Below are 14,305 nucleotides of genomic sequence, written 5' to 3'. Positions count from 1 at the left end.
CCTGCAGGAACTCACACTCTTCTAAAGTCACCTAGGTAGGGGACCATTGGTGCCTCCAGCAGCGAGTTCCACGGGTTAACTATGTGCCGCTTGAAAGCGGACTCTGCACACACGCAACATTCTCCTCCAGGACATAAGCAGGCTGCCCGCAGCCAATGAAGGGTGTAATAAAATCCTTTTTATTGCATTTTGTGCAGACAGGAATCTAAAAAATAAAATACAGTAGAAGCATCAACACAAGCAGTCAACAGAGGAGGAGCCACGACCCCATGGATATCTATTGGCATAGAGAACAGCGCGGGGGGGGGGGGCGGTAGCCAGGCAGCCCACAGAAACACTCGCACAAAAGTAGAGGCAAGCCTAACGCGCGTTCCTTTGGATCGGCAACCTGGTTTATTTACAGGGAGGAAACTGATCGGCGTTGCTTTGCACACACAAATCCCTAGAACACAAAAGCCTACGATGGAGGAGCTCACGAAAGCTATCGAAATATTGCACTCGAATCAAGAGTCACTTGGATGGACGTAAAACAGGTTAGCTACGGTGATCGGATTATAAAGGTTACTGGATGAGCCGACTCTGGTGGGAACATTCATTAACAAAGATATTGCACATGGAGCTTGGGGGGGGGGAGTGTGTTTTAACCAACACAAATAGGGCCTCTGGGTCCTTCCCTTCTCAGAAGCGGCAATTCTGAAGGACCGGGACTCTCCGAGGAGTGAGCCTTGGCCGGAGACCCCTTCTCAGTGCGCACATTGGGGATGATTTAAAATTACCTTCTCCTTTTTTGCTGTTTCTGAAGCTGGTCCCGTTTCCGCTGCAACCACCTCCTCCAGCAGAGGTGCATGTCCTGCCCCCTCCCCCCCCCATCACAAGAGGACCCTGCGTTCTCCCTGGGCGGACGGGGCTGAAGGGGCTCCAGGGGAGAGCGGCACACGGGACACACACACACACACAGGGGCCAAACGTGCAGGGTCAGAATGGGGGGTGTAAACTCGCATGCAGTGCCACCTGCTAAGCGTGGCCCTCTCCTGAGGGACTAGGAGATATGGGGGGGGGAGTGGGGCAGCTGGGAGGGGAAGGAGCCAGCCGTGCGGTGGCGGGAGAAGAAAACCCCCCAGGCCTTCTGGAGGTGGAGGGAGGGTCAGTCACACCCTCTGAACACCCAACATGGAAAGTGCAGGTGGGGGGGCAGATGCAACCCCACCAGGTGGGTGGTGAAGGGGCAGCAAGGGGCGATCTAGCTGCTAGGGGTGCAGGCGATGGGAAGCTGTGAGCCCTGCATTGCAGGGGTGGTCTGGAGGACCCACTGGATCTTCTCCAATGCGGGGTGGGGGGTGGGGGTGGGCTCTCTTTCCTTGGAGGTTTTCCTGCGGTGGCCGGGGGATTGTCTGGCGGTAATTCTTGAACTCTTGTTTCCTGCATGGTGGGGGGTTGCCCTAGATGGCCTTGGGGTGTGCCTTCCAGCTCCCCAATTCTTTGCTGCTCCAGCCACGGCCCAGGAGGCCCGGGGGCCAAGCTGCCTGGTGGGGCGCAGGGCGAGGGGGATGCGGAGAGTTTGAAGCTTAGCAGGCCGCACTCGGAAGTGGAAGCTCAGATCTGCTGTGAAATAGGTTCAGGTGGTTCTGGCCCTTTTCCCTGATAAGAACCCTAAGAAGCTAAGAAGAGACAAGTGCACAAAGGAGGAAACAGCCGCCGGCGCCGCCCGGTCTCAGCGGAACTCCCTGCCACTGCACAGCGCGTGTGGAGAAGTGTGCGGCGCCCGTTCGCCAAGCGGTCCAGGCCTGGCTCCTGGCCCCGCCTGGGGGGTGTCTCGGCCAGCCACCCACCCACCCCACCCGCTGGATCTCTCTCTTTATGTATAGACTTTCATCTCGTTTCTGTCCCCCCCCCCCCACATAAATACGACCCCTTTAAAAATACATGTCCTGTGCTATTTACAATATATACAGCCCCACATCAGGCAGAGCGACGTCCCTCTGGCTACGGAGGACTATTCACATTGGTTAAAAGCCCCACAGCGGACACTGGGGGGGGGGAGGGGGAGAGGGAGGGGCTGCGTCACGCGTTTCGGGGGGAGGCAAGGGAGGGAGGCTTCGTTGTTGCAATTCCTGCATTGCAGGGGGTTGGACTAGATGACCCGTGGGGTCCCATTTCAAACACTGCGATTCTAGGATGGGGGGAAACAGAATCCCCCCCAAAGCATCTTAGCCCTTTGTTGAGCCAGATGAGAACCGGGGGGGGGGGGAGGCATGCAGGAGGGCGGGGGGGCATTAAGTGCATCCGGCTGAGGCAACCTTCCTCCCCCAAGGGAGAGACTGCCATCCCATACGGGGCATTTGGGGAATGTCAGCGGGTGAGGAAGGGGCCACAGAAGCAGGAGGGTGGTGAGAGGGGGCCCCGCCCCCACTGTGGCCCCTGGGGTGTGTGTCACCTGGCAGCCCATCCCCATGGGCTGGGAAAGCCAGTCCTAAAGTGCAAAGGGGCTGTGGTCTTGCAGGGGCCCCAGTGGGGTCTGTCCTGTCTCCTCTCCCGTCCCTTTTGGCAGGAAGGAGGAAACGCGGACCCCAAAAGGCGTGGCTTCTCCGTCCGAGACGAGGCAGACAGACCCATCTCTGCGGCCCAGTGCCCCTCTGGGCCGGACGGGAAGAGCAAAGTGCAAAATGGTTGGCGGGTTTGGAGGGGCTTGGCGGGGGGACAGGACACAAGATGACCCCCTTTCCCACTCGACAACTCTGCCATTCTAAGCCCAGGCAGCCTGCAGGGGGTCAGCAGTAGTTGCCAGGCCCTCCTGGGCAAAAAGGGCAAAGCAGGGGGTTGGACTAGATGACCCCAGGGGTCCCTTCCAATTCTACGATTCTACGAAAGCTGCCCAGCCCCATTGCCTTGGTCCCCAAGAGGGGGTTTGTCTTAGGAGGGCAGGGAGGGGAGAGTCCAGCATTGGCAAGGGAAGAAGCATGCTGGTGGCCTCGGCTGGTGCCCTCTCCCCACCTGGGGGGCTGGATGGGGGGGACAGGGCGGGGGGAGCAAGGAGCACACCCGACAAAAGGCAACGATAGAAAAGCAGGCAGGAACAGGGCAAGGGGCTCGGCGCATCCGAGTCTCCGGCCTCCCGGGGAAGTCACTTAGCTGCCGGCGGCCGCCCTCCGCCCCACGGCGAGCGCCGGCCCTAGAACCGAGGTCGATCTATGGGTCAGCGGTAGCAGCCGTGCCGCTGGGCGGGAGCTGGCGGCCGCGGTGCTTGGATGGGTGCGCCTGGCGCTGCAGTTCACGTGCGGAGAGACGAGTGGAGCGGCGTTGGGCGGCGGGCCCTCCCTGCTGGCTCTCCGGGAGAGATGGGTGCGGAAAGGGGCAGGCGGGGCTCTCAGGCGGGGCACAGACCTCCGGGCAACGGCCTCGGCCAGCTTCTCAGGAGTAAATGGTGATGACCTCCCGGCCGCCACCGCGCACCAGCAAGACCCGGTCCAGGTGCTCCGTCAAGACTTCCAGGAACTCCATGTCTGGGGGGGGCAGTTAAGGAGCGGGGGGGCACCCAGGGCACAGAAGAGAGGCTCCCACCCTGGCCCTGGCCCACCCTCCCCAGAAGAACCAGGGACCTGATTCTCCTCTGCCGTTTTGGGTTCTAAATGCACTTGTCCAGGTAGGACCAACTTGGCCAGTTAGCCCTGGTGATCATTGGATGTCTACTGACTGGGGTTTTGTTTTTTTTTTCTTTTCTTTTTCCCAAAATGACCCCTGAATTTTATAATTTTATTGATATTGATATTGAAGGTCGGTGGTTTGAATCCCCGTGACTGAGCTCCCGTTGCTCGGTCCCTGCTCCTGCCCACCTAGCAGTTCAAAAGCATGTCAAAGTGCAAGTAGATAAATAGGTACCGCTGTGGCAGGAAGGTAAACGGCGTTTCCGTGCGCTGCTCAGAAACAGCTTAGTCCTGCTGGCCACATGACCTGGAAGCTGTACGCCGGCTCCCTCGGCCAATAAAGCGAGATGAGCGCCGCAACCTAATTTTCAGGGATTCCTTTACCTTTTACCTATGCTGTTTTTAAGTCGCATTTTAATTAATGTTTTATATTTGCTGTTAGCCGCCTTAGCCTGGTTTTTATACCGGGAAGGGCAGAATATAAATTATTATTATTATTATTATTATTATTATTATTATTATTATTATTATTATTAAAAGGCAGAGTCTCTGCAGTTTCTCTTCCTGTGTTGCCCTTGCCCCCCGCAAAAGCCTTGCTCTTGGGACGCCCCACAAATGCCCCTGCCCCCAGGTGCCCGGGGGGGGTCTCTGCCAGGGAAGGATACAGTTCTCGTCCCCCTTGCGGTTCCGGGGGGGCCCTGGCATGTTGAGCAGCACCAGCTTGGCGTCCTGGGACTTCTTCACGATGGCCTCGTTGAGGCGGATGGCGGTGTGCATCCGCCGGACGTTGGACTGGTTCCTGCGGAAGACGGAGGGGGCCTGGTCGGTTGGCTCCAGAAGCCTCCTTGGACCCCACCCTGCCCGCCCGAGCCCAGCGTTGCCCTGCCCCACGACAGAGGTGGGGCGGGAGAGAAGCCCGGCCAGAGAGCCCCCCTGCTCTCCCCCCCCCCGCGACACAGAGCAGAGCAGCCCCAAGCAAAGACTTACAGGGTCTCCCACTCCCTGGCAGCGTCAGGCAAAGGAAGGAGGAAGAGAGAGAGCTGGTCATTGACTACCTGGTGCCCGCCAGGGATGCCCAGCTGCCTGGCAACCCCCTCCCTTGGCACCAAGCCCCCTCCCCTCTGCCCAGCAGCCTCCCTGGTTCCCTGCACCCTCAGCGCCTCTCCAGCACCTGCCCAAGCGATGCCCCGGCAGGAGCAGAAGTGGGTCCCTCCTGCCCGGGGGGCAGAGGCGCTGGCGCTGGGACTCACGGCTTCATGCTGAAGAAGTCCTTGATGCTCTCGGGGCTGACGGGACTCTTGCCCTTGTTCTTCTCGGCCAGCTTGTCTTTCGTCCAGGTGAGGTGCACCTTCTCCGGGGCGGCCTCTGGCTCCGCCTCCGCCTCCGTTTCATCGCCCGGAGACGGGGAGCCACTGGTGGCGTTTTTGTCATGGATGAGCTGCACCTGTGGCAGAGGAGGAGGGCGGGAGAGGGTGGGGCCAGGGCACGGACCCTCCACAGCCCCAGTCAGGATCGAGGCCATGCCCCACAAGTCTCTGCCTTGGAGAGGCTGCGTGGTCAGGGATGCTTTAGTTGAGATTCAGGGCTGGACTAGATGCCCCCAGGGGTCCCTTCCCATGATTCCACCAGTGCACTGGGTTACCTTTGAGGTCCCTACCTACTCTGATCGCTCTCTTTTTCAGGGCTGCAACCATTTGGCGCTTAATCAGGTTAACTGGAAATGGATTCATTGGGCAGATTCTCTATTTGTGGGATGTAACTTCACTGAAGCAGTAGCAGTCATTTCCTGCTTGCCCAGAGTGCTCCAGCCAGGAGGACTTCCTGTTACACCTGGTCTGGACTTCCTCCCCTTGTGTCTGACCAGGTAGATGGTCCCTACAAAGAGGCTAGTCACCCAGCCATCTTTCTCTTGACTCTCTGGATTCCATCTCTGCTTTTTTTAAAAAATATTTTTTATTAATTTTCAATTAATAAAATTCCAATTGATATCAAATCAAATATTGCCACATCATAATACAAACAATAAAGCCAATTATGCAAAATTTGCAGAGGACTTCCCATGTTCTGGCTGTTGAGAGAAGGTTCTTTCACTTGTTCCTGCTTTCTTCTCTCTTATTTTTCCAGTTTTATCATTCCGGCATTAACCCATTGTCTTGCTTCCATCTCTTCTCGATGCCTTTTTGCTCTCTGCTGGTTCTCAGCCAGCAGCACCTGGGCCCATCCCTCACAAGAGGATGAACCCCACACCCTTCTCTGTAACTGGAACTAAAAGCTCAAGCCTTCCTTCAGGATCACACTGTGAACTGAATGTAAGTAAACCTCATCATACGTTTTAAAGAAGACTGTTGTGTTGTTATTGTTTTTAAGAGGGAACAAAGGGGGATTCAGCGGGATGCGGGTGGCGCTGTGGTCTAAACCACAGAGCCTAGCACTTGCCGATCTGAAGGTCGGCGGTTCGAATCCCTGTGATGGGGTGAGCTCCCGTTGCTCGGTCCCTGCTCCTGCCAACCTAGCAGTTCGAAAGCACATCAAAGTGCAAGTAGATAAATAGGAACCGCTCTGGCAGGAAGGTAAACGGCGTTTCCGTGTGCTGCTCTGGTTCGCCAGAAGCGGCTTAGTCATGCTGGCCACATGACCCGGAACCTGTACGCCGGCTCCCTCAGCCAATAGAGCGAGATGAGCGCCGCAACCCCAGAGTCGGCCATGACTGGACCTAATGGTCAGGGGTCCCTTTACTTTTACGTTAAGGGGGATTTACCAGGAACAATCCAATCTGGACAAGCCAGGCTGGATTGCTTAACTCTAATGATTCTCACGAATTCATCAACTGGCTTCCTGCTGTGTACGAGGGAATGTGCTCTGCTACCAGCTCACTAACCTGAGTGAGGAAGGACAATATTTAATCAATATACCCTCTCCTACTATCTTTCCCACATTATTCCCACATTATTTAATAGAAGCTCTATTCTTAGAAGAAACTGCAGATGTCAAGAAGCCCCCTCCCTCCCTCTGCCCCTTCTGGGCATTTGAGCCCGGACCCCCAGCGCCCCCTGGGCAGCCTCACCTCTTCTTCCGGCTTCTCCTCGTTGTCGCCCACCTGCTCGTCTGGGACATTGAGGCGCAAGCGCGTGTTGGTGGGGTTCTTGCGCCGGATGGAGCCGCGCGACTCGTCCGTGATGCTCTGGATCTGGGGAGCAGAAGGGAGAGGAGAGGCCACTGGCAAGGGAGCTGCCCCAATGGGTGGTGCCAGGCTGGTGCCAGGCTCTGGCTGTGCGCCAGGTGTTTTATCTGCTAGACGTCCAACTCATCCTCAGGCTCCGTGTGGGCAAAGGCTAAGATGCCAGTTGTAAAGCTCATATAACATGCACAGGTTTTCTTCATATCACCCCCCATCTGAACACACCCTTAAAACGCTCTGTGTGCCCCCCCCTTGTGAGAGATGCTTTAGGGTGGCACCCATTGCTGGCCAAGAGACACTGAGATCTGTGTAGTGAGAAGTATAGTATATAATAGACGGCCTACGGGGGAGAGATGTGAAAAAGATGAAAGACAGGGCAGGGAAAAGGAAGTCCTTCTTTACACAGTGCTTCATTCAACTATGGAACTCCCTCCCACAGGAATCAAGGATGGCCACTAGCTTGGAGGCTTTTAAGGGAGGATGAGAGGCATCCATGGAGGATGAGAGGCCATGGGGGGGGGGGCTACTAGCCAGGAGGGCTCTGCTTGGCCTCCCCAGCTGGAAGCAGTGATGTTTCTAGAAGCCACAGGAGGGGAAGGTGTGTGGGCTATCTGTCTGGAATATAGTTGTATTTCAAGGAGTTAGTGATCTCAAATAACGTTAGTGGCATTTAAAGAAGCTCTGTAATAGAACAAGAAATATTGCAAAAAAGCAAAATATAAGAGGGGGGTAAGCATAAAGGTAATATCAAAATTTGGAAATGTGTATCTAAAAAATTAGAATTTGAATGATTGGCAGAGAAGCTGAAGGAAGTCAAAAAATTGGAAAATTTATTGTAAACTGTTAATGTGGCACGAATGTATGGAAAATTAATAAAATATATTCCAAAAAAAAAAAAAAGGAGTTAGTGATCTCATCCTCTCTTGCAGCCACGCAGCTGAATCGGCTCTCTTCCCTCCCTCTCCCTATATGGGCAATCGATCCAGGAGATCTAGTGATCTGACATGGTTACCCTCCCTGCCTCTCTTTGCTTCCCCCTCTCTATCTCTTGTTCAGCTCTTTGATGGCTGAGAACAGCCTTTGGTGCCCTAATCTGTGATAATGCTGGGTACCCTCAACTTACTTGATGTCGGACATTGTTTGGAGAAAGTGAGGCACCGGGAGAGGATGGCTAATGAATTATCTGCGCGTAGCCTGTCGAAGAAGCCACACAAGCTAACAGACTAGCTATCTATAAATCCGATAGTTTGGGGCATAGTTGCTGATGCACGGACTGATGGCTGTGGGGCTGTGCAAACTGAGGCTACCTGGGGGAGCCACTTCGCCACTTCTTGAGGGCTTCCAAGTGGCAGATTGAGGTGCTTGCTTGGCATGTATATATTGCTTGCTGTTTAGAATAAAAACCTTCAATCTTCTCACTCACTCGCGTTTTGTGTTACTTCTGAATCTCATTTTAAAAGAACCGCCTTGCATTTGGCAAGATGCCCCTGTGATCAAATCCTGCTTGTGGGTTTTCCCAGAATGAGCCCCCGGTTGGCCCCTGTGAGACGAGGGCAGGTGCAGATCGGACCCAGTTCTAAGGTGCACGGAGGAATCGCTGCAAGAGAGCAGGACTCTCTCCTCCCGGCCTCTCTGCCCAGGCCCTTCTTCAGGCAGGGCAGTTTTCTCCCTTTGCGCTTGCACGAGACCTTGCAGTGCTTCCCAGCCCATAAGTGGGAGGGGGTATTGCGGCCCACCAGCCCCACGGCCACTTACCTCGCGCTCCCTCTCCGTTTTGGTGAGGTGCATCTGCTTGAGGATCTGGGAGCGCTGCTCCATCACCAAGGTCTTCTCGTAGGTGTAGGCGGAGATGTCACTCTCGTGCTGCGGGAGAGGGAGAGGGTGGGACATGGGGACTCCCCAGTGAGAACGCAACGCTGGACCAGACAGGCTCCTGGCCGGATCCAGCAGCCGTCTCCTCTGACAGCCTTACCATCTCCACCACTTCCACCTCGGCCGTGATGCGCAGGTGGTACAGGAAAGTCGTCAGGTCCTTCTTCATCTGGATGCTGTTGTCGTCCATCTGGGCCACGGTGAAGATCCGCATCTTGCACTTGCGCCAAACCTACGTGGGAGGAAAAGGGGCGGTGGAACCACTGAGCCAGCGTACAGCCAGCTCTGCCCAGCTCAGGGGACTCGTTCCTGGGACAAGGCCTGGCAGAACACGGAAGCAACAAGAAATACCAGCGATAAAGACTAGGACTAGCCGCCTGAGAAACAGTTTCTATCCAAAGGCGATTTTGGTTTTAAACGCAGTGTAAGGAGTCTCTATGGGAGTATATTGTATTTAAATAAGGGGTATCAGAGGTTTTAGGGGGCTAACCAGGTTGGGATAGCAGGCTTGTTGGTTTTTGAATGTCTGATGTAGATTTTTTCAATTTCATTGTTTTGTATGGGACAATGACAATAAAGACTATCGTATCAATAGAAGAGTGGCAGATGAAGATGACGGACTATGCGGAACTGGAGAAGCTGACCAGGAAAATTTGAAACCAGCATGATCAAGCTTTCCAAAAAGACTGGAGTGAATTTGTACAATATTTGAAGGATCACTGTAAGCAATTAAAAACACGAGCAGGGTTGTAAGAAGTAATGACAATGATTATTACCTTTTCTACATTTACTTAAAAATTGAGATAAGTTGAATGAGAAAAACATAAAATGGAAGATGTATAACTGCTATGATATAAAGATGAGCTTTGAAAGCCATGAGGTGGGCGATAGGCTCATTAGAGCAAAAAGTAGAGTGGATAATAAGAATGCATCTAAATATTAAAAATGGAATTGCAATAAAAATATTATTAAAAAAAAACATGTGCGCCTTCCTCCCCAGCAGCCGTCAGAAGAGACTGGAGCTCCAATACAGCCATTTGTGGTCGCTAAGAGAGTGGATTTGTTGTTGGGTGTCCCTGCTGAGAACTCTGCCCATCCTCGTAGAAGCATAGAATGGCAGAGTTGGGAGGGTCCCAAGGGACCATCTAGTCCAGCTGGCCTGGACTGATTGGACACAGAGGAACAGTGGGATGAACCCCCAAGGGAACCCCAAGGGAAGAAGGCCCAGAGCCCGGAGGTGGGGGTGGGACAACGACGAGGGGTCAGAGGGAGAAGAAGGAGCAGATCGGGAGGAGGAGATGTCGGAAGCGGAAGAAGCAACAGGGCTTAGTGAGCAAGAAGAATCAGAGGCAGAGAGAAGACCAGAATCAGAGGCAGAAGCTGAAGCAGGAGAGGAGGGCCAGACAGGAGTCCAGCAGGTGAAGAGTCACAGGTCTCTCCCCCTCCTGCTGCCATGAGCTCCCCTCCCCACTGGTCTCCCAGAACCGGAAGAGGAATGAAGAGGGCGGAGGAGAGGTTGGCGGCATGCAGGCACAGCCTCAGATTACTTGGGGAAACCCTGGAGTGGAGGGGGAAGGTGGGGGTCTTTGATCTCAACAGCTGATTTCCATGGAGTAAGACCACCAAGAACAAGCTGTTCTTCTCCTTGGGCCTGACACTCAACCAAGTCAAGATCGTGTTTTTGCTAATACAGTGGTACCTCTGGTTGCAGAAGGGATCCGTTCCAGAGGTCTGGCCGGATCCTGAGGTTTTCGCAACCGGAGAGACCACTTCTGCACGCACGTGCAGGGTGGAACAGTACTTCTGCGCAAAGCGGTCTACTGCTTCTGCACATGCGGCAAAAACCTGGAAATATACTTCCAGGTTTGCCGCTTATGTATCCCAAAGTTTACGTAACTGGAGGGATACGTAAGCAGAGGCACGACTGTAAAGAGTTAGCTCCGTCTTTAAACTGTGTGATTACCAACCGGCACCCTCCTGTGGCACCGACCCCCTGCAGTGCAGGGATCTCAGTGCGTCACCCCCTGGCGTCTCCCCACATACCTTGTGTTGACGCAGCAGGAAGGGCAGCAGCATCAGCATCCCTCCGTCGTGCACGATCCACCAGACGTCAATGTGGCCCTCCGAGAAGCGTTCCGAGTTGGCCGGGAACATGGCCAGGTTCTTGGCCACCAGGAGCGCCATGTGCCCAGCGGTGGTCTCTCGCACGAGCTCTGTGGGGCGCAGGCAGGGGAGAGAAGCGTCACCCACAAGAGGAGAGGGAGGACAGAGAACCAGCGCTCGAAATTCACACATTTTGCACCCGGTTATTGGCCTCCTGTAACCAAGCGAAGATGCCCAGGTGCCAGGACAGCATCTGATGTCTCCATCATCTGGAGGTGCATGGCTGGGGATCCTTAGAGACAGACCATTTTCACACGCTATAATTCTATCTGAACAATCGGAATGAATTTCCGGAACCAAAAAGGTGCGTTGAAAAACACAACTTTAGAACCGCCTGGCCACAAAATGGCAACTAGACGTTCGATTTTGGCAACCGTAACTCTGGTTTAAGGAGCCACTTGGTGCCTCGCTTATATATCTGAGTTTCTAACATGGCAGAGAACCCTAAGGTGAACAGGGAGCAGATGAAAAGAAGTGATTCTGCCTGCAGCACATCGTTAATCTTTGGAACTCCTTCCTGCAGGAGACAGCAATAGCCACTGACCTGGATGGTGTTGGAAGAAGATTGGGCCAATTCATGGGGGAGGAGGAGAGGGCCATGGCTGGCTTCTAGCCACAAGGGCCATGCCCCCCACCCCCAGCAAGAGGCAGCAATGCGCCTGAGTAGCAGTTGCTGGAAAGGAGAGCACTGCTCTCGTGCTCAGATCCTGCCTGTGGGTTTCGCACAAGAGGCCCCTGTTTGGCCCCTGTGAGAGCAGGGTGCTGGAGTCGGTGGGCCCCCTTTGGCCTGGCCCCTCGGGCCCCTCTGCCCTCCCAGCCCCTGCCCCCCGCCCAGCGTGTACCAATGAAGTTCCTCCAGGTCTGGTGGTCCTCCTTGCTGCGCCAGTTGCGAGGCCAGCCGACCAGGACGCTGTTGTGCTGCAGCCCCCCCAGGCCGCTGGACTGGATCAGATGGGACATGCCGTCGCGCACCGAGGTCGACGTCACCACCTGGCAGAAGCCCTTCACCTTCTCCGCCTCCATCAGCCGCCGGATGGACTGCGAGGGAGCAGGGAGGAGAGAAGTTGGAGCCCCTTCCCGGCCGAGAGCAGGGATCGGGACCCTGCAACCCCCAGCCCCAGGAGTGCCGCTCTGCCCTGCTCACCTCCTCTGCCCGCTGGACCTGGGCATGGTTGTCCAGGAAGGTGCCCTCCAACACGGAGCCCACGATGGTCAGCCCCTTGCCGGCCTTCAGCTGGTTGATGAAGGAGAGCAGCTGCGGGTGGGCCACGTTCTGGTCCTGATCCACGCGGACAAGCACCAGCAGCTGCGGCCTGGGAAGGGGGAGGCGGGAGTTGGTGCTGGCCGAGCCCTCCTCAGAGTAGACTCGTTGGAATGCAGGGAACCAAGTTCACCATGGCCATCAGTGTCAGTGGGTCTCCTCTTGAGTAGGACTAGCATTGGAGGATTGCTGCCCACTCTCGTTGCCTCTCCTTCCCAGTCCCAAGTCCCCTTCCTCTCTCCTGCCTTGCCAGCTCCCACTGCTGCCCCATCCCTTAGGGTTCATAGAACAGTCAGGGCTCCCAAGAGTCATCTAGTCCAGCGCCCTGCCATGCAGGAATCACGCCCCCCTCACGCCCCCCTCACGTTCACGCCCTCCCTTTGCTCCATGTCTCGTGCCAGGCACATCTCTGCCCCTCCTGCCCTTGTTATGCCTGCTGTGGTGGGCAGCCGATCCAGGGCCCCTGGCACCCCACTGCCCAGCAGCCTTCCCACAGGTGCCCCCCCGGTCTCCTTGCCTCTCCCTCTTCCCGCACCCACCCAGTCAGTCTGGCAGGGTCCTGCTCCCTTACCTCCAGTTCTTCGTATGGGGCGGCCCTTCCTCCAGCCGCAAGAGGGCATAACGGGCTGCGCTGAGGGACAGGCCCCGGATCCCATCGCCCCACTCCTTCTCCGCTCTGCAAAGTCAAAGGTCATCCTCTGAAGCCCTTCTGTGTGTTCCTCCTCCACCAAAGGCCCCGGGGGGGGGGCACAACATGAGAACAGGGCCTCTTCTGTGGTGGCTCCCTCTTGGGGAAACGCTCTCCCCAGGGAGGCTTGCCTGGCTCTTTCGCTTTGTCTTTAGGCGCCAGGCAAAAACGTTCCTCTCCCACCAGGCCATTCACTGATTCAACTATTTGTGGCCTCTTAGAGTGTGGGGGTGTTGTTTTTGTTGGTTACTATGTTGTGTATTTTTGTGCTTTAATATTATTATGTCTTAGGATTTAGCCAGAAGTCTGATTGAACTTTGCCAAACATGGGGAACCCCCTGGACTTACTTGTGCTCAGGAGCCAAGGGAGCTTGGCAGAACTAGCTGGATGGGCCATTAGCGGGGGACAAAGACCAGCGATGACCATCAAGGAAACCGTCAGAGGGCAAGACTGCCAGGCAAGGGGGAGAGGGACCCCTTCTTTTGGGAGGTGCTGGTGCACAGACGCCAAGGCCAGGTTATTTTTTTGGGGGGGGGAGCTCCTTGTAGTCGGTTTGCAGCGAGAAGGAGAAGGAGGGCAGAACTGCAAGTGAGCTGGGAGTGACCAGCTGGAGGCCAGAGAGGCAGAGGATGGCTTTTTGCTGTCCTTTGCATCCAACGCTGCCCTTAAGGGGAAGCCAGACCCTCGTAGGATGCAAATGTTCTGCAATCCCTTTAAAGGTTTTGACCTTTCAAGCCCTCTGCGGCCTAGGACCCACGTACCTATGGGACCGCCTCTCCTGGTATGCCCCGTGGAGGACCTTAAGGTCCACAAATAACAACACTTTGGAGGTCCCAAGTCGCAAGGAGGTTAGATTGGTCTCAACTAGGGCTGGGGCCTTTTCAGCACTGGCCCCGACTTGATGGAACGCTCTGTCACAAGAGACCAGGGCCCTGCAGGACTTGACATCTTTCCACAGGGCCTGCAAGACCCTGTTCTGCCTGACCTTTGGTTTGGACTCACTCTGACCCTTATGTTTCCCTCCCCTCATGGTTTTGATCTAAGGGCTACTTTTAAAATGAGGCTGCATTTTAAATTGCATTTTAACCTGTATTTTAAATTGGCTTTTTTCTTTTCTCTCCCCCCCTTCCCCTATTATATTTTTACTGTGATTTTATTGGTGTTAGCCGCCCTGAGTCCGGCTCTGGCCGCGGTATAAATAAAAAATTTATTATTATTATTATTATTATTATTATTATTATTATTATTATTATTATCTAGGAGCAGGTTGTAGATATGCGTCAATAGAGCAATATATCATAAAGACGCCACAGTCTCTGCTGTGTCTTACTGTCCCGGAAGACAACACAAACTCTGAGGTATATAAATTTAATAATAGGGAGGGAGGGGTCAGGAAAGGTGGAGGAGAAACCACCCCCGCTACCTCAGCCCTGGAACTCGCAAAGCAGTGGAGTGAAGGAGGCTCCTAAATCTTATTTAGGATTGCAGAGTTGGAAGGGAC

General features: G+C 54.9%; 1 protein-coding gene across 2 annotated transcripts in view; it reads right to left on the bottom strand.

The window, feature by feature from the left end:
- Nucleotides 1-1,507: 1,507 nt before the first annotated feature.
- The window catches only part of SLC12A5 (solute carrier family 12 member 5), a 104,044-nt gene continuing 91,246 nt past the window's right edge, over nucleotides 1,508-14,305 (bottom strand). For both annotated transcript variants that reach the window (XM_083618433.1, XM_083618434.1), the window contains exons 16-26: nucleotides 12,687-12,791; nucleotides 11,999-12,167; nucleotides 11,697-11,892; nucleotides 10,735-10,904; nucleotides 8,792-8,923; nucleotides 8,575-8,682; nucleotides 6,706-6,828; nucleotides 4,892-5,085; nucleotides 4,629-4,643; nucleotides 4,307-4,440; nucleotides 1,508-3,500 (exon numbers count right to left, since the gene is read on the bottom strand). In XM_083618433.1, coding sequence (XP_083474559.1) covers nucleotides 3,409-3,500; nucleotides 4,307-4,440; nucleotides 4,629-4,643; nucleotides 4,892-5,085; nucleotides 6,706-6,828; nucleotides 8,575-8,682; nucleotides 8,792-8,923; nucleotides 10,735-10,904; nucleotides 11,697-11,892; nucleotides 11,999-12,167; nucleotides 12,687-12,791 — 1,438 coding nt within the window. In that variant the 3' untranslated portion in view covers nucleotides 1,508-3,408. The remainder of the gene's footprint in view (nucleotides 3,501-4,306; nucleotides 4,441-4,628; nucleotides 4,644-4,891; nucleotides 5,086-6,705; nucleotides 6,829-8,574; nucleotides 8,683-8,791; nucleotides 8,924-10,734; nucleotides 10,905-11,696; nucleotides 11,893-11,998; nucleotides 12,168-12,686; nucleotides 12,792-14,305) is intronic.

This window comes from Podarcis filfolensis (assembly GCF_964270895.1).
Source record: "Podarcis filfolensis genome assembly, chromosome: 6".
Taxonomy (NCBI): domain Eukaryota; kingdom Metazoa; phylum Chordata; class Lepidosauria; order Squamata; family Lacertidae; genus Podarcis; species Podarcis filfolensis.
The sequence above is the reverse complement of the archived record's forward strand: the minus strand, read 5'-3'. Positions and strand labels throughout refer to the sequence as shown.